This window comes from Musca autumnalis, unplaced genomic scaffold (genome assembly GCF_047663935.1).
Source record: "Musca autumnalis isolate F117 unplaced genomic scaffold, ASM4766393v1 scaffold_3, whole genome shotgun sequence".
Taxonomy (NCBI): Eukaryota; Metazoa; Arthropoda; class Insecta; order Diptera; family Muscidae; genus Musca; species Musca autumnalis.
In genome coordinates this window covers 53,103,634-53,123,048 of record NW_027411866.1, presented here as the reverse complement: position 1 = coordinate 53,123,048, position 19,415 = coordinate 53,103,634, and the positions used below count along the sequence as shown (strand labels likewise).

The 19,415-nt window shown below is 35.4% G+C and overlaps 2 protein-coding genes across 2 annotated transcripts in view; one reads left to right on the top strand and one right to left on the bottom strand.

Moving 5' to 3' along the window:
• LOC141398924 (nose resistant to fluoxetine protein 6) overlaps window positions 1–19,415 on the bottom strand; it is an 88,812-nt gene that overhangs the window by 24,435 nt on the left and 44,962 nt on the right. The window lies entirely within an intron of this gene.
• On the top strand, window positions 13,231–14,478 carry LOC141398925 (uncharacterized). The gene is made up of 4 exons (XM_073976738.1): window positions 13,231–13,619; window positions 13,684–13,919; window positions 13,982–14,179; window positions 14,242–14,478. Exons 1-4 carry the CDS (start codon window positions 13,320–13,322, stop codon window positions 14,447–14,449), a joined length of 942 nt encoding a protein of 313 aa, XP_073832839.1. The 5' UTR covers window positions 13,231–13,319; the 3' UTR covers window positions 14,450–14,478.

Genomic DNA, 19,415 nt, shown 5'->3' with positions numbered 1-19,415 from the left:
CCAATGGCCAACAAATTTCTCTACTAAAAATTGTGAAGATTAGTAAACACTTTGGTATAGCCCCCATATAACGGTACCTCCCGATTAAAATTTTTTTAAGGATTTTAGCTACAATTTCCGCCCAAATTGGCTCCAATTTGGCACATGGAGTTTCTAGAGGTCAAAAAAAACTTCTGCACCAAAAAATGGTCCGGATAGGTCCACGTTTTGGTATAGGCCCCATATAACGGTACCTCCTGTTTTTTCTGACCAAATTAGCTGAAATTTGACATTTGAATTTCCCAATGACCAAAAAACTTCTCCACAAATTACCAATATAGATCCACGTTTTGGTATAGCCCCCACATAACGTGCCCTCCCGATTTAAGGTATTTGGGGATTTTAGCTAAATTTTTTGAACGAACATGATGTAATTTGATATTTGAGGTTCTCAGTGGTCCCAAAACTTCTCCGCCAAAAATCGTTAACATAGGTCCATGTTTTGTTATAGCCCCCATATAACGGCACTTCCCGATTTTCGGTATTTTGAGAATTTTAGCTACAATTTTTAACCGAACTAGCTGTAATTTGACACTTGAGGTTTTCAGCGGTCACGAAACTTCTCCACCAAAAATCGTCAACATAGGTCAATGTTTTGGTATAGCCCTCATATAACGGTACCGCCTGATATTCGGTGTTTTGAGGATTTTAGCTACAATTTTTAACCGAACTAGCTGTAATTTGACACTTGAGGTTTTCATCGTTCACAAAAATTCTCTACCAAAAATCGTCCAAATTGGTCATTTTTTGGTATAGCCCCTATAAAACGGAACCTCGCAATTTTCGGTATTTTGAAAATTTTAGCAACAATTTTTAACCGAAATAGCTGTAATGTGATATTTGAAGTTCTCAGAGGTCCACACAGTCCATGTTTTGGTATATCTCCAATATAAAGGCACCAACAAATTTGGGGTATCCGTGGTCGAACATTTTAGTTCAGAATATTTTGTGGTGGAAGGTATAAAAAGTTCGGCCGGGCGAACTTAATGTTCTTTACGTGTTTATTTTCAGAAAAGGGACCTTCACAAAAATAACAAACAAGAACTATAAACTGTAGAAAATTAGAAAACGGTCCAACAATAGATTTTAAATTTGGTTTAGGCACCAATTTCAGGCATAGAAAAAGTTACCTGTTCCACTAACAGATCCTTAGTTTGTAAAAACGTCAAGTTCTTTAATTTTTTGGAAATGCAGGTCATCATTTAGGACCTCCTCGCCGAGAATAAAAAATATCCGAGAACTTCCTGAATGGAAAAAATTTAATATTTGTGATGGAGATGTGTGTTAGCCTTAATGTTAGACTGTCAGATCCCAATTTAGAGAAATTTGTGGCCCATTTCTCTGAATGCATAGAATATGTAGTGTCATAATCAGGACCACGAGGTACTCCAGATACTGCAAGAATCTACAAATTTTTCTACGATAACAATTTTTATACCCTCCACCATATGGACAGTATAATTAAATTTGTCATTCCGTTTTCCTATGAAGTATATGTTTTCTTGGTGAGCATAAAATTCTGTCCATTCGTCCATCTGTCGAAGTCAAAATACAGCTCGCAGTTTTTAAGATAGTTTAAGATAATTTGGTATAGAAGTTCCTTATACTCCTAGAATGTTTGGTATTGAAAATGGGCTATATCGGTCCAAGTTTTGCTATAGCCCCATAGAACGGTACCTGCCTTTTTTCGGTATCTTGAAGTTTTTTGTATATAGTCTTCGTTGGGGATATTAAACTTTCCACCTGAAATTTGGCAGTATAGGTCCGCGTCTTCACATAGCCCCCATACAACTGTACCTCCAGAATTTTGGTATTTTTAAGGTTTTATTTTCAGTATTTTCAAGGTTTTGTCTACCTTATTCCATCAAAATGGCTGAAATTTCGCAATTATAGCAAGTTTACATTTACGAAATCCACTCGATTTCAACTATCAATTCCATTGCATAAACGTCAAATGAAATCCAATGAATTTCAGATGAGTTTTCATTTGACGTATACGCAAAGGAATTGACACTTGAAATTGAGTGGATTTCGAAAATGTAAACCAAGCATACAACGGCACCCACGATTTTTGGTATTTTAAGGTTTTAGCCACATCACATATCTTACCAAAATGGCTGAAATGTGGTATTTGGTCTTCCTTGAAGGACAATACCGCCCGATTTTAAATTTTTAATATTTTAGCCGCATTATCCTACAGGAATGGATAAAATTTGGTATATAGTATGCGTTGAGCAAAGGCTTGTCGGTATATGACCACGTTTTGATATAGACCCCATAGAACCGTACTACCCGTTTTTTGGTATTTTCACATTATACTACAGAAAAGGGGCAAAATACGAATTCTAATTGGTATTAAACCTTGTTTAAAATTAAGCGATATTCTTCAGTTATCGTGGCGAAAGAGCTTTCATAAACGAAAGGAAACTAATTGATCCATTTTACTTCAATACAACTCTTACTGGATAATATATAAAGTTCAATACGGCCGAACTTAACGTCGTTCTTACTTGTTTTTATTACAAATTCCATCTATTAACTTGCAATTTTTAGCTACAAAAAAAGTTATCGCTAAGTCCTACCGATTTCAACAGTGTTTACTTTTATCGGAACTTTTCATTAATAATTTTGCGTTTTAATTTTACCATTTTTTTTGTAAGCGAAAATAGGGTTGCAGAACTCCACTGCTGATGCTTTTTGACATTATTTTCTCGACTCATGCAAAAAAACAGAAACAGAAACAAGTGTTCCATACGCCATTTGCCGCAATAAATTAAATACTTCTAAATCGAAAATTAAAGTTCTTATTTTTGAAATGTGTTTTTAAACTTGTAGATTTTTAAAATATTAATTTTGCGTCGATGCGTGGATATCTCGGAAATTAGAGCAGATAGGAGAAACATGTTCATTAAAACAGAACTGAGAAAGAAGTACTTGCAATTACTTTTTATTTGCGAAGTTATCGAACAGGCCTATTGTTAAAATGGATAAAGGAGAAAATAGTAAAATATTGATAATACATTTTTAGAGCTATTTGGACCATGTTCTGGTACATATCCTTTTGACTCACTTTGCATGTTTTAGGGTTTCCTCATTTTTCGTTACTTTATTAAGAATTAATTTAGGTTTTGTGGTTTTAACTTCTGTTTAATTTTGAATATATCGCTATGCTTTCTGGAAATGTTTATATTTGATATAATCTGCCATTGGACAATTACTGTTTTAACAGAGAAAAAACTCAGCAATTTAGAAGCAAATTTTGTAGCCTCCATTTAATTTTTTACGTACGTATGTTTGTATTTCTGATCATCATTATGAATGGAGAAGAATCATCAAGAATAAATTTGTTTTTTTGAAGGTTTTGGAGAATATATTTTCTGAGATTTGCATCAATTCTTTAATGCTTCAAATACTTTTTTGGTGTGTAATTGTTTAAAGCTATTATGAGTTTTGAAGTTATGTTAAATGTCAAAGATGAGACAACATTCAAGTTCAATGTTAATGTGTTTTTACATTGTCTCTTTTGGAGTTGGAAGGAAATATGAACATAATCTTATTTTTTAATGTTTGAAATTAACGCTATGTAATTATGAATAAGACAATGTTATGCATGTGTCGCAGATGTAAATCACACATCACAAGTTTTGATGTGTCGGACAATGTCACTGGTAGTCAACATCTGAATGTGAAATCTTAAACGCTAAAAAGTAATAATAAAAGCCGTGCCTATTTTGTTGTTATTTACTTTATGGTCTATGCTTCTCGATTTGAATCGATTGAGGTGAAATGTGATGAAGTTTTAACTTAGCACAACATACATATATTGGATATCATTTATAAGGGGTAGTTTACACTATATGTAAATGTCATATGACATGAAACTTTCCATCGTTATATATTCGCTAATATGTGTAATATTAGAGATTTTCCTTACGCCATTTACTCTGTGCGTCCACACCAGCAAAATATAAAAAAACTACGTCTCCTCATTGCCTCCGTGGGTAAATATGGAATGTTTTTATTTTGTGTCATATGACATTGACATTGATAGATAGTGTAAACTACCTCTAAGCATTTTGTATATGATTCCAAAAACATGGGCGGAAGTAAAGACATGCCTGGCGGGGAGCAAATCCATTAGATGGTGATTAGGATGGATTTGCCTATTGCATCCAAGCAGACATTTCATCGACAATATCCTGTTGTGCCAACCCACCGGTAAGACCTTAGTCTACTCACGCGTATGGTCCACTGAAGACATGAGGAGACACCCTGTTACTGTTCTCAGGGGGCAATCTGAAAAGTTTTTAATTGCCAATCACTTACGTTGGCAATCCACATAGGATCCGCATAGCTTACCCCAGACCGACCTATGGCATTGTATGTGGTTAACAGTGGCGGGTATTTTCATATTCCTTGGGTGCAAGAACTCAATAAGATCAATGAGATAGGTGTTTAGCCTTACACAAATGTTTTCAACGGTGGGACCTGATGACGCCATGAGTGTACAATAATCCGTGCACCAAATTAACTCAATGCCATCGGAAAGGCGTGGAATTGCATAAATGTAGGTATTAAACAGATCCGGAGATATCACCCTTCCTATGGTTGACCTTATCAAAAGCTTTAGTAAGGTCCAATGCCACCATCACTGTTCTGTGGCACTGTCTGTTCTAGTTGAGACCTCGGCTAATACGTGTGGAAACGTCGTGCAGTGCCGTTGTGCTAATATACTGCTTCCAGAACCCGTGCGGATAATACGCTTTGATGCTGGGGAGGAGTAACGCCTCAAGTATCTTTGCTACGGGTAAGAAAATTTAGATCGGCCTGTATGATTCACCTTTGCTGCCATGCTTCAGCATTTTCCACCTTTTGGAAACTATTATGATGGCAAACGATCCAATTGCTTTAGCATAGCCATTGAAATTCTGTCAGGCCCTTGCACTTTGACTTCGCACCTTGGAAAACATCTGCAACATAACTCATCGTAAATTTTGGTGGTTCCTCCTTGGCTGGAAGGGATCGCAAAGGACGTAAAACACTTCTCGTCGCCCGGTCGCTTTCGGGCTATCCTTTTTCCAGGGTTCGATAACGCCTTAACTTTCGTCCACAGTTTACTATAGTCACTTTTCCGCTTGTGCTCATCGACTAATCTATTGACTTTCATTATCAATTCTCTGACTCTGGGATCGCTAGGGTTCGTACGGCGAAGCTCATCACGCTCATTCGGTAATGCCGTAATGCTCATTTCCTGCTGGGAAATGAGGTTTAAGCTTTAGCGGCTTCGTTTAACAAGTTCGTTTTTATACCCTCCACCATAATATGGAGGGTATAATTAAATTTGTCATTCTGTTTGTAACACATCGAAATATTCATCGGAGACCCTATAAAGTATGTATATTCTTGATCAGGGTAAAATTCTAAGTCGATATAACCATGTCCGTCCGTCTGTTGAAATCAAGATGCAGCTCGCAATTTTTATGATAGGGCTTTGTAATATGGAATAGATGTTTCTATTACTCCTAGGATGTTTGGTATTGCAAATGGGCTATATCGGTCCACGTTTTGATATAGCCCCCATAGAACGATACCACCCGATTTTCGGTATTTTGAATGTTTTAGCTTCATTATCACACCGAAATGACTGAAATAGGGTACTTAGTCTTCGTTGGGGGTATAAAACTTTCCCCCATTAAATACCCATAAGGTATTCGACCAGCAGGAATATAGTAAGCGGTTGCAGCACTGATGAAGTCTCGGAAATTCCTCCCTGCTACCCGAACATCAGAGGGATTGGGTAGTTCTCTGAAGCGTTATTGGTGAATTCTCTGAATCGTATGTTTAAAAAAGAGCGGTGTTTAGATGTTATAGAGTCGGGAGGTATATTGATGGAGAGAGGATAGGCAGATGGTTAGACCCAAACGAAATGACGGGTCACGTCATTCGTAAGACCAGATGACACGATGGATATGTCTGGTTAACTATGACAGTCCTAGGATGAGCCAGTTTTCACCTTCCAACAGTTGCTTAATGTCAGGCTAATAATGCGGGACAGAGCTATTTATCGGGGGGATAAAACATTTGGTTCTTTAGTACTTTTAGTTCTATCTCGGCGGTTCCACACTTTACCGCTAGCCTCATACACTCCAATTATATGTAAATAGAGTCGAGGGGAAGAGAGATAAGTTTGTACTGGACAGACTGGTGCATTAGGATTGCAAGTCTACCACATCCACTTCTCGAACGATCCAATGTTAATATAAAATGTATCACATAATTAATACCGATTTACAAGTCCTCGCAAGAAGAAAAGCGCAAGACAACTTACACCAAAATGTTGGGAAAAATTACAGTCTCTCCACAAATCTTCGTAAAACCAAATCATTATTTGCATTTTAGGCTTTTAAGTTTTTTATCTGAGAGGTTTCACTGTTTTTTTTTTTTTTATATTTTATGCTAATAACACTCTGATGAAATGATTAATGAGCATCACCAAACAAACAGCTGAAATGCTCCACGTATTATCAATATTACGTGAATGGGCGATGAAGCAACCGCTTCACATGTCCCCTCCATTCATCTTATATTTGATGAGATATTAGAGCCTCGGGTATTACAAATATGTTAAATCAATTTTAAGTGATGCAAATTAGCTGACTGATGATAATTTTAGAGTACAAAATGGGACAGATAATGGGAAGACAACACCCAGTCGCACAAAAATACTTCTCTTATTCTTGTTGTCCGGAAACTTAGAGAAATAGCGGAAAATCCGTTTAAAATTAAGTAAGGCATATTGAGTATGAATTATCCTGTCTTATTTTAGACCAAAAGGTGTTTCAAATTATTGTGAGGCATTACAATTCCATTTTGTCCACATGTATTTGTAAACATAAACTTGAAGAGATTTCCAAAACATTTTCAAATTCAAGTTCAATACCAATGTTTTGCTGAAGAAGTGTACGTGCGTACGACGACTAAATAACAAAAAGAAATTGAATTAATGCGCTTTTGTTCGTTCGTTTTTAGTCACGCATGTCAGGTTGAAAATGTATTCAATCCGTTTTATAGTTCATCTCGATTTGTTGTTTGGTAAATGAACCAACTGCAAAATGAATATTGACATAGTTTTGTATGTTGTTGGGTATTGAAAACAATTTTAAAACAACATTTACAGACCATCTTTAGGAATAAAGCAGTGAAATGGCTAATTTTAGAAATTTATTTGCACTTGTGTCATCTTAAATATAAACATAGGGAGAACTCTGTATCAAAAGGGGTAATTATTTAAGAAAGACTTCACCATATCTTATATTCGGAACTTAAACTCCTCAACTGGTATCTAAAAATATGTATGTTTACTTATGTATAAACATTTAGCTCTAATTTGTGCTAAAACTGTATGCTAATTATTCTTAATACGAATATGGCAATTGTTTAGATTCGAATACCGCTCCCTATCTTTATGCTAGGAAATTAGCAAAGACTAAAAAACTATGTAAATCAAGTGGAACAATATAAATAAGGAAACATTTTAATAATGTTTAGATGAGCGTATTATCTTTAGAAGGTAGTCATTCGACCGCATATGGTATTATTATTGTTAACAATTTATGAAACCAATTTTGCGAACTTTTATTGCCAAGGTTGAAAACATAACATTTTAAATTGTGTTTTTAGTGTGACAACTGGAGAGATTTTCTTATTTTAAAAATGTAACAAGTAAAGAAGTATCAGCCGGCTTTGCGAACAGAGATGTGCCCTCAGCCTATGTGGATTGAAACTCTTTTCCCTAAAAAATATATGTTAAGAATTTTGGATGTATGAACTTGCCGACAAAAATATGGATTTGGATTACAGCTCAAAATTGTTGAGGAGCAGGTCCATTTTGGAAGTGGGTCTTATTTTGGGAGTCATTCCTTTCGATGGCGGCCCCGAGCCCACCAGTTATTTCAGTTAGTTACCGTATAATTTAGAGCTTTTGATCCATTATTTCAAAAAGCATGGACTTGTCCACAAAAAACATAAAATCGTAACAGACACGACCGTGAGTAGTACCTTCGACAAAAATTACCATGTTAGCGAATATTTTTGAACTTTAGTAGGGGAGGTACCAGAAGGAGTGGACCGATAAGTACCATCTTCTGTCTAAGATTTGTCTAAGATTTGCAGAAATATTACAATATGCAAAGTTTGGAACAACTCAGTATCCAATTCGGAGGTTGTCGTGCACATCAGCCACTACGTATGGTGTTCATAGGGGTTTTTCTAAAACTTTCGTGCAATTTTCTCAGGATGTATGGACTTGCCCCTTAAACTAAAACCGTCGTAAAGATGGCAGGGAATATACGTTTTTGTTGTATTAACATAAAAAATGAGCAGATTTTAAACTGCACTTTTCCGAAATTTTTGTGTAGGTGGTACCCTAGAAAAAAAAAAAATATTATGATGTGCAAAGTATGGTTGTACAGCAAAAAGTTTTGAACTTTTGTGGGAAGGTACCCGAAGGATTGGAACTTAAACTAAATTGGACTAAAATATTTGTAATTAATCGTAGTTAAATATAGAAAAAATTCAAGAAAATCCAAAGGTGCACTCATTTATAAAAATTGATTTTTAATACTAAATCGCTAAAATTTAAAAATTTGGCATAGCCCCCATATAACGGTTCCGCCCGATTTCTGGTATTTTAAAGTTTTTAGTCACAATTTCAAACCGAATTTGCTATAATTTTTCGTTTAGGGTTCTTAGTGATCAACAAACTTATATTCCAAAAATTATGGGCATAGCTCCATGGTTTGGTATAGCTTCCATATAACGGTACCTCCCGATTTTCGGTATTTTGACTATTTTAGCAATTTTTAACCGAACCAACTGTAAATTGACATTTGAGGTTATTAGTGGTCACGAAATTTCTTCACCAAAAATCGTAAAACACAGGCCCTTGATTTAGTATAGCCCCCATATAACCTAGCCTTCCGATTTTCGGTAATTTGAGAATTTTAGATACAATTTTTAACCAAATGGTCACGAAACATATGTCTATGTTTTGCTATAGCCCCTACATAACGGTACCCCGATTTTCGGTATTTTGAGGGGTTTATCTAAAATGTTTAACCGAACTAGCCGTAATTTTACATTTTAGGTTCACATTTTTATACCCTCCACCATAGGATGTGGGTATATTAAGTTTGTCATTCCGTTTGTAACTACTAGAAATAATCATTGTAGACCCCACCAACTATATATGTATATTCTTGATCAGCGTGCAATTCTACATCGATATAGCCATGTCCGTCCGTCCGTCAGTCTGTCCGTCTGTGGAAATCACTCTAGCGTCCGAACGGATTGACGTAGGTGGATTAAATTTTGGGAAAATATATTATATGTACGTAAGACCTTTGAAAGCGGGCTATGTAGGTCCACGCTTTCGTATAGCCCCCATACAAAATGACGCGTGACGCGTCGTCGTTTTAAGGAATTTTTAAGATATTTGTCCCATTTTACCACCGAATTGATTGTAATTTAGTATTTTGTGTCTGCAGAGGCCAAAAAACATTCCTACCAAAGTTGGTTTATATAGGTTTATATATATAAGGCCCCATACTAAGTACGCGTCATTTCAATATATTTTGAATGTATTAGTCCCATTTGACAACAGAATCGGTTGTAACTTTGTATTTTGTGTTTCCAGAGGGTAAGAAACATTTCTACCATAAAATGTTTATATAGGTCCACGTTTTGATATAGCCCCCATAGGACGATATCTCACGATTTTCGGTATTTTGAAGGTTTTGGCCTCATTATCACACCGAGATGGCTGAAATGTGGTATTTAGTCTTCGTTGGAGGTATACAACTTTCCCCCAGAAATTTTTAGGTATAGGTCCACGCCATCATATAGCCCCCATAAAACGTTACCTTCCGATTATCAGGTATTTTGAAGGTTGTGGCCACACTAATCCACCGAAATGGCTGAAATTTGTGTGGAGGGTATAAAAAGTTCGGCCTACCTAAAATTGTGAAAGGAAACTAATTATTCCATTTTAATTACGACTATTTTATGGTGGGGGTGTAAAAAGTTCGGCCCGGCCGAACATAACCTCTTTTTACTTGTTTCCATTTGAACCAATATTAAAGAAATTATGAGTATTTCTTTGTACATTGTTTTTACAGAATTTACCTTTATCAAGGCGCAAGATCTCTGGAACCGTTAGTCAAAAAAATAAACTGAAATGTTTTGCTGATGAACAGCATCAGCATAGCAAAAAAATCCGATTTCACTCAGAAATCCCCATGTATACCTACTTTATATGGTCACAAATGATTAATTCGATGTGTTACAAACAGAAAAAAAACTTAATATTCCCTCCATACTATGGTGGAGGATATAAAAACAGCATTGCCTAAAATACTGTGAAGTTTTACGGTGTTTATCTATATATATAAAAAAAGGATGATGTTAGTTACTACGCTTATAACTCAAGAACGGCTAAACAGATATTGACAATTCGCACAAATTCGGAATGGTCTCATGGCAGAAAAGGATAAAACCTAAAAAAATCGCGAAAATTTGCAAAAAATTTGCAAAAAATTTTTTCAATAAAGTCAATTTTCCACAAATTTGAAAAGACTAAGATGATAATGCCAAAAGTGGTTTCCACAGTTTTGAAGAAAAAGGTACAAATCCACAAAATTGGTGGGTTAATTGAAACATCAAGAGCTCCGAGGTAATTTCATTTAAACCGTAGGTAAAAACATCTTCGAAAGATAAACTTCCGATGTATGCGGTATAATATTTAAGCTGTACCAGATATATTTTGATACTGTTTAGATTCTGTCATGATAGAAAAAAATTATGCCCCCACCGTAAAAGGAGTATTAATTCAATCAATTTAGTTCCCACAGAACTGGAAGGCAATTACAAACGGCCAAATACATACATACAAACATACATAATATGTATGTATATATGTACATTGGTACTGTTGGTACACTGTATGTATGTCATTCGAAAAAAAGGATGATATTCAAAATTTGAAAAAAAAAACAATAAATCGGAGGTACTGGAGATTTTTTGGTCGAATTATCTGACAAATTTTCTTTATCGGCGACATAAGTAGGTAAATACTTATTAATCGTTTATTAGTTTGTGATATTAATTTGACTATGTTATTTACGTCGAAATTAAATATAGGGTGACCAAGTAATCGACAACAGTCACGTGTTATTGTGAAAAGATTTCAAGCATCCGAAACACACAAAGAACGGCAACTAATAGAATAGCTCTGTCCATGTTACCAGAGCCATTGCATCTTATACCGAATTTGCAGTGCATGTAGAATTCGGGAGATCACATTAAATAGAGAAGTCAGAAAAAATAAGTAAAAAAGCGTTAAGTTCGGCCGGGCCGAACTTTTTATACCCTCCACCATAAAATATTCTGAACTAAAACGGAATAATTATATTCTTTCCTGTCCACAATTTTAGACGAAGATATTTTGTGACCTCTGATACCTAAATAAGGTAAAAAACATAAAAAATGTATTCAATCAGTAAGGAACCTTATATGGGGCTATATCAAAGTGAAAATGGGGAAAAATTTTAGCTAATACCCTCAAAATACCGATAATCGGGAGGTACCGTTATATGGAGGCTATACCAAAACATGGACCTATGTTGACGGTTTTTGGTGGAGATTTTTGTGACCACTGGGAACCCCAAACGTGAAATTACCGGTAGTTCGGTCAAAAAATGTAGTTAAAATTCCCAAATACCGAAAATCGGGAGGTAGCGTTAACCCATCTTGGAACTTGACCTGCCTATGGAAAAAAGACGATCGGGTGCAAAAATATAGCGCCCTAGCTCAATTATTCCGAACGCAAGAGTGATTACAACAGTCGGACAGACAGACGGTCATATGTGCAAATGATTAGTTCGATGTGTTACAAACAGAAAAACAAACTAAATATACCCTCCATACTATAGACTAAATATATACCCTCCAGACGAAGGTGGTTACCTGATAACGATCGGATCAAAATGGGTAAATAGGTTAAAATGGGTTAATTGATTAAAACGCAAATTTAAATAAGCACTATATTCAGCATTAAATTCAAATTCATATTCAATTGCTTTAGTGAAATATCGTGTTCAGTGGTGGAAACAAGAATTGTAGAAAACCATCGATTATAAAACGAGTAGGGCGTTAAAAAATATATCTTAGTCCCGATTTAGAGTTACCTAATTTTTTCGCTGCTATTGTCAGTTTATAGAAGAGAGAGTCGAGGAAAATAGAAACACTTTGCCTCTCAGTACCTTCTCTCTTCGTCAAACTGACAATTGTCGAAAGTACAATTGTCTAATGTGCATCTGCTTCAAAGATCGTCTTAAACAGTTCAAAACAAAGAAGAACAAAGAAGAAATTGAACAAGGTGATAGCAATAATAGTATTATAGGTTTAAACCAAAGCCATAAAGTTCTGTACCTAACAAACTGCGAGACGAAGTTCGCCGGGTCTCCTAGTTACAACTAAAGATATCCACAATTCGACTATAGTAGTGTTGCAGAACTAATAATTTTTTAAAATTTTTACCACTTTTACACATTTTTCACCACAAAGCATTCCCGTACCCCAAAAAGTAGTAAGATGTTACCTTCTCTTTAAACAAAAATGCCTCAGAAAATCGCTCTCTTCAAAAACTTTTTATACGACAAATTTGGGCGAGAAAAAATAGTAACGTGGTTGCCGGCTTGTAATTGCCAAGTTTGACATTTGTTTTTGTTCCAGTTTTTTACGTTTTTTTTTTTTTCATTTTTCCGTTCTCGTACATTTTGAATAAAGTTGTATGTGTATCTCATTTTTCATAGGTCGCTCTTTTAGCATTAAAAAAACACGGGAACACACATTATATTCCCAATTATCTGCATTCACTTTGTAATATGACAATATTTACAACCCCCCGGTTATCTGTTGGCCGTTTCAAATGTAGTTCAAATGCTCGCTCATTTTAACAATAACAACAATCATCAATTGCATTTGATTAACATTAATTGAACATGAGAGCCAATCGATCACATTTTTCGAAAATACGAAACAAGCGTGTCTCTCGTTCCTCTCTCGCCCTTTATCGCGTAAACAGTCAAACTATGATAATGAAAAGAATTGTGCCTTTTGAGTTATCAAATGTTAGACGATTAATAGTAAAATTTTACAATTCAAGGTATAAAGTAGCCGCGGTTGTAATTGAAGGCAATTTTATAGTACTCAGTTAAAAAAATATGGAAAAGATTTCGAAAAATAAAAATAGGAAAATGTCAGCCGAGAACAGTGATGATATTCTAAGATTATTGACTGACCAAGAACTTGAGGAATTATTGCACTTGTATGCTGAAAACTGTGGCATTGAAAGTTTTCAATATTTGCTCATTTACACGCAGCTTCAATGGAATAGGAAATTGCATCAGAGGTGCATTGAAAGACAAAATGAAAAGTGGATATCATTTCGAAAAGATTTTTATACAGACGGAAAGGGAGATTTTAGAAAATATGGTACATATATATGTCTGCATCAAGATCTAGTAAGTACATCTGTCGTCGACACGAGTTGCTTTCACAAAAACTCCATTGGTTTTCATACTTCAGGTACAAAGTGTGACATTTCACTCTTGGGAACCAAATTCCAACGAATTGTTAGAGTGCTTGGAAAAAACCAACTTGATTCAATGGAGAAATGGGGCTTTACTTATTAATATAGCACCACAGTTTTCGGAAAGTGTAAAAACGATTGTTCTCAAGAAAGGCGGTGTCATACGTAAAGCCAGACCTTGCCAAGGCTTGGTATTAAACCGTTCAGAGGCATTAAATTTTAATAAAACAAGGTGTGATTTAATTATAAATTTTATTGTTATATACAAATCAATATATTTATGTTCTTCTGCAGAATTCCGGAGGGTTATGAATTAGGTGAACTTGAAGAAAAACATGCCGAATTGATACATTCTCTGTGGGCTAATAACAAAGAAGGTTCATTGGATTACATTAAAGGTCACATAAAGATTAATAAATCGATTGGTTTGTATGAAAAGTCTAAAAAAGAATTAATCGGTTGGATTTTTCAAAACGAATTCAGTGGTTTAGCGTAAGTATCATATCAAGACGTTTCGAAAATGTTACATTTTAAATAATTTTTTGTCATTTTAGAATACTTCAAGTAATACCATCGCACCAGAGGAAAGGTTTTGGAAGAATTTTGGTTGAATCTTTGTCTACCGCAGTTGCACAAACCGAGAGTATACCCGTAACAGCATGGGTGGTCGTTGGAAATATCAAATCAGAAACTTTGCTGCAAAAAGTTGGTTTTAAAAGAGCCGTTACTTATGAATGGATACAATTACAAAAGTTAGAATAATACATAGTTTACATACATACATAATCATACATACATACATTTATTTTTCATTGAAGAAGGCAGTGTCGATATTGTCGACTTACAGCAGTTACGACGGAATGGAAAATATGTCACAGCAATACCTAAAGCGGGATGCACACGATCAATTTTGACTGTAAGTTTTGCTCAAATAATCGGTTGCTTGCCTGTGTGGCCGTTTATTTTTGCCAGTCATCAGACAACCACAAAATATTTTGTAGTTGCTAAACAGTTTAACAGTAAACGATGTTTCCGGAAAATCGACAGTTAAAATTGATCGTGTGTACCCCATTTTAAGGTGGCTTTGTAATTGCAATGAAAGTTGTTATTTGACTGTGGGCTTGTGGTTAGATATTAGTGGTGCGATTTAGTAGCCTGTTTCTGTATGTCACAGACACCATGATATTTCTAGATCCAATATTTATCGCAATATTTAACATAGAGCGTTGGTACAGAAGTTTCTATTACTCCTAGGATGTTTATTGGGAATATACAACATTCCTGCAGAGAATTGTCGGCATAAGATCACGTTTTGATATAGCCGCTATAGAAAGGTAACCCCCGATTTTCGGTATTTTGAGGGTTTTAGCTACATTTTCTCACCGAAATGGCTGAAATTTGGTTTTTTCTTTCCATTGGGACTACAAAGTATTCCCTCAGAAATTTGTCCTTATAGAACGGTACCGCCCGAGGTTTTAGCCGGATTATCCTATAGGAATTGGGAAAATTAGGTTTATAATTCCTGTAAAGATTTGTCGGTATAGAAACATGTTTTAATATAGCCTTCTTAGGTTTCTCAGATTGGAAGGTATTAAGATATAGATCGATGTGAAGACTTTTAAAGGATTAGTGTACTGTGGTGACTGTAACTAAGTATTTCGGATTCTCAATGGGCAGAAAATGATAAATATAAGTTCATATTTTGGTATATGCCCAATATGAAGGTACCTCAATCGTCCTAATGGAATGACTGTAACCTGGTATTTCGGATTCAAAAAGGCCTCATTGGTCTTAAACCTTATTTAAAAGAAAGTGATAATCTTCAGTTAGCGTGGCGGCAGAACAAAATGAAACTAATTTTTCCATTATACTTCAATACAACTCCTGGTGGAGGGTATAAAAAGTTCCGACCGGCGCACTGTGGTCCGCCCGTGGATAAAAATCGAAAAAATTATGACAACGAATTGCGATTGAAGTAAATATTCTCTAAACACATCAAATTTGTAATATCTAGTATTAGCTTCGCCAATTTACAGCGGTAATATGTCAAGTGAAGCCAAAGAAGTTGAAATCGATCCGATTTCGCTCCGACATTTCGTTCCGAATTTATGTCAACCACTTCATACAACTTTCATTAAGATATCGTTACGATTTCGGATCAGATATCGGACGTAACGTCCGAATTTTGTTCCGATTTCGTTACGATATCGGTACGATTGGTTTGCTGGGTTATTAGTGAAATTATACAAAATTAAAGAGGTGAATGTAAAATTTCCAGAATGAAACTTATAGTTGATGGTATTGACAATGTTTTTACGAAAAAAATATTCCCAATCGTTTTCTAACTTCCTTACAAATAAATTCTTTGTAAATGACTTTTTCTGGTATTTTTATACCATACACCACTATATGAGAAGGTTATTATATGTTGGTTTTGGCCAAAAAGTTTGTAACGCATCAAAATAATAGTCGTAGACCCATACTTATATATACCAAAATGAATGTCTCGACGAGCTGAGTCCGTCTGTCCATCTAAACCTTGTAATCACACTACAGGTCGCAATTTTGATCGGATCGTCAGGAAATTTCGGACGTTGATGGGGGTCCCGGAGGGGAAGAAGCCTATTGATTTTGGTGATGGTCGGATATGGTATACCAAAAGTACAACCTGACAATGAAAGTAGAAAATATCACCTTTCTAATGATGTAAAGTAGGTTCTCGTAGGTTCTCAGTTTTGCGATTTTAATCACAGCTTTGGTTGGGAACTTTCGCAAAGCAAAGCCTGCCCATGAAGTAGAAGATTCCATCTTTACAATGGTGCAAACTAGGTCGGAGTAGGTGACCAAATAACGGAGATATCGCAATAGTCGGTAATACATCTCATTTATCCATTTTTTTTTTGAAAATCACGCTACAGGTCGCAATTTTGATCGGATAGTCACGAAATTGTGAGGGTTAATGGGGGTCTCAGAGAGATGGTCGGATAATATTTAGGGGTCGTAATGGGCAAAAAACTTATTTGGATAAAAAGACAACGTTTTTTTTAAAGCGAATATCTCAGCTTCTATATGAGGTATACCAAAAAACCTGACAATGAAAGAAGAAAATATCACCTTTCTAATGATGTAAAGTAGGTTCCTGTAGGTGATCAAACAACCAAGATATAACAATAGTCGCAAATAAAACCCAACTTTTAATTTTTGCGATTTTAATAATAATGACGGATATCACACCTTTGGTTGGAAACCATCTAAGTAGAAAGTAGAAAATCCCATCTTTAAAATTATGCAAAGTAGGTGTTAAAATAATAGAGATATCGAAATAGTCGGTAATACATCCCTTTTTTGAGTTTTAAATTTACCGAATTTTGTCGGTAACCAAAAAATGCGTTAGAGAATTCCACTACTGTACTAAAAATGTATGTTGAGTTTTACTAATGTTGGGAGTATTTGGGAGACTCCATATTTTTATACCCTCCACCATAGGATGGGGGTATATTAAGTTTGTCACTACGTTTGTAACTACTCGAAATAATCATTGTAGACCCCACAAAGTATATATATTCTTGATCAGCGTGCAATTCTACATCGATATAGCCATGTCCGTCCGTCCGTCTGTCCGTCTGTGGAAATCACTCTAGCGTCCGAACGGATTGACGTAGGTTGAAATTTTGGGAAAATATGTTATATTTACGTAGGACTTTTGGTATTGAAAGCGGGCTATATAGGTCCACGCTTTCGTATAGCCCCCATACAAAATGTCGCGTGACGCGTCGTCGTTTGAAGGAATTTTTAAGATATTTGGCCCATTTTACCACCGAATTGGTTGTAATTTAGTACTTTGTGTCTCCAGAGGCCAAGAAATATTCCTACCAAAGTTGGGTTATATAGGTCCACGTTTTGGTATAGCCCCCATATAAGGCCCCATATAAAGTACGCGTCATTTTAATATATTTTGAATGTATTAGACCCATTTGACTACAGAATTGGTTGTAATTTGGTATTTTGTGTCTTCAGAGGCCAGAAAACATTCCTACCAAAGTTGGGTTATATAGGTCCACGTTTTGTATTGGCCCCACATAAGGCCCCTTATAAAGTACGCGTCATTTTAATATATTTTGAATCTATTAGACCCATTTGACCAAAGAATCGGTTGTAACTTTGTATTTTCTGTTTCCAGAGGCTAAGAAACATTTCTACCATAAAATGTTTATATAGGTCCACGTGTTGATATAGCCCCCATAATACAATATTTCCCGATTTTCGATATTTTGAACGTTTTAGCCATATTATCACACCGAGATGGCTGAAATTTGGTATTTAGTCTTCTTTAGGCGTATAAAACTTTCCCCCAGAAATTTGTAGGTATAAGTCCACGCCATCATATAGCCCCATAGAACGGTACCTTCCGAATTTCGGTATTTTGAAGGTTGTGGCCACATTAATCCACCGAAATGGCTGAAATTTGTGGTGGAGGGTATAAAAAGTTCGGCCCGACCGAACTTAACGCTTTTCTTACTTGTTTTTTTTTTTTAAATTCGGGGGAAAATTTCTAGTTTACGACAAAAAATCCAGCTGCCATCATCTGCCCACGGTAAGTTATTCCCCTTTTAACGAGTATGTAAAATCGTTAAAATTCCGAAATCAGGAGGTACGTTTATATGGGAGCTATACCTAAACATGGACCCACATTAAATATTTTTTGCAAAAATGTATTTTATGTACTGAGAACTCAAAATCCAAAATTACAGCCAAATTGGTTGGAAAATTTGGCAAAAATAATTCAAAATTCCGGAAATCGAGAGGTACGTTCATAAGGGTGCTATACCTAAACATAGACCTATATTGAACATTTTTTGCAAGGAGGTATTTTGTTCACTCAGAACTCAAAGTGACCTTAGACTTTTTTACAACCTGTACAATGAGTTTTTACCTCAGATTACATAAAACTTAACAAAAAAGAGATTTGATAAAAAAGCTTCCGCACAAAAAGCTTTTAAAGTTTTTATTTTTCAGAATTTTGGATTTTTTTTAATTCACTGTAAGTCGACGTTTATATAAAAATCAAGTATAGGGGCACACGACATAACCGTTTGTTTCTCACTAATTTGATCCTCATATTATTTCATATACATCATTTATATTATATGTAACTTTATTAAATATATTATAGAAATTAAAAGTGGTTTGTGCGGGACCTTTTTCAATAGTTAATTGAAATAAAAGTTATTTTAGTCATTAATAGGCCAAAGGTCATACATTCGTGCAACAGGAAATACATTTAAAAAAATTCTCTTCAGAGAATTTAAAAAAAAAATGAAGGTGGTTTGTGCGGAATCTTTTTTATACCCTCCACCATAGGATGGGGGTATATTAAGTTTGTCACTACGTTTGCAATTACTCGAAATAATCATTGTAGACCCACAAAGTATATATATTCTTGATCAGGGTGCAATTCTACATCGATATAGCCATGTCCGTCCGTCTGTCCGTCTGTGGAAATCACTCTAGCGTCCGAACGGATTGACGTAGTTTGATGAAACTTTGGGAAAATAGAGTATATGTACGTAGGACTTTTGGTATTGGAAGCGGGCTATGTAGGTCCACGCTTTCGTATAGCCCCCATACAAAATGACGCGTCGTCGTTTTAAGGAATTTTTAAGATATTTGTCCCATTTTACCACCGAATTGGTTGTAATTTGGTACTTTGTGTCTCCAGAGGCCAAAA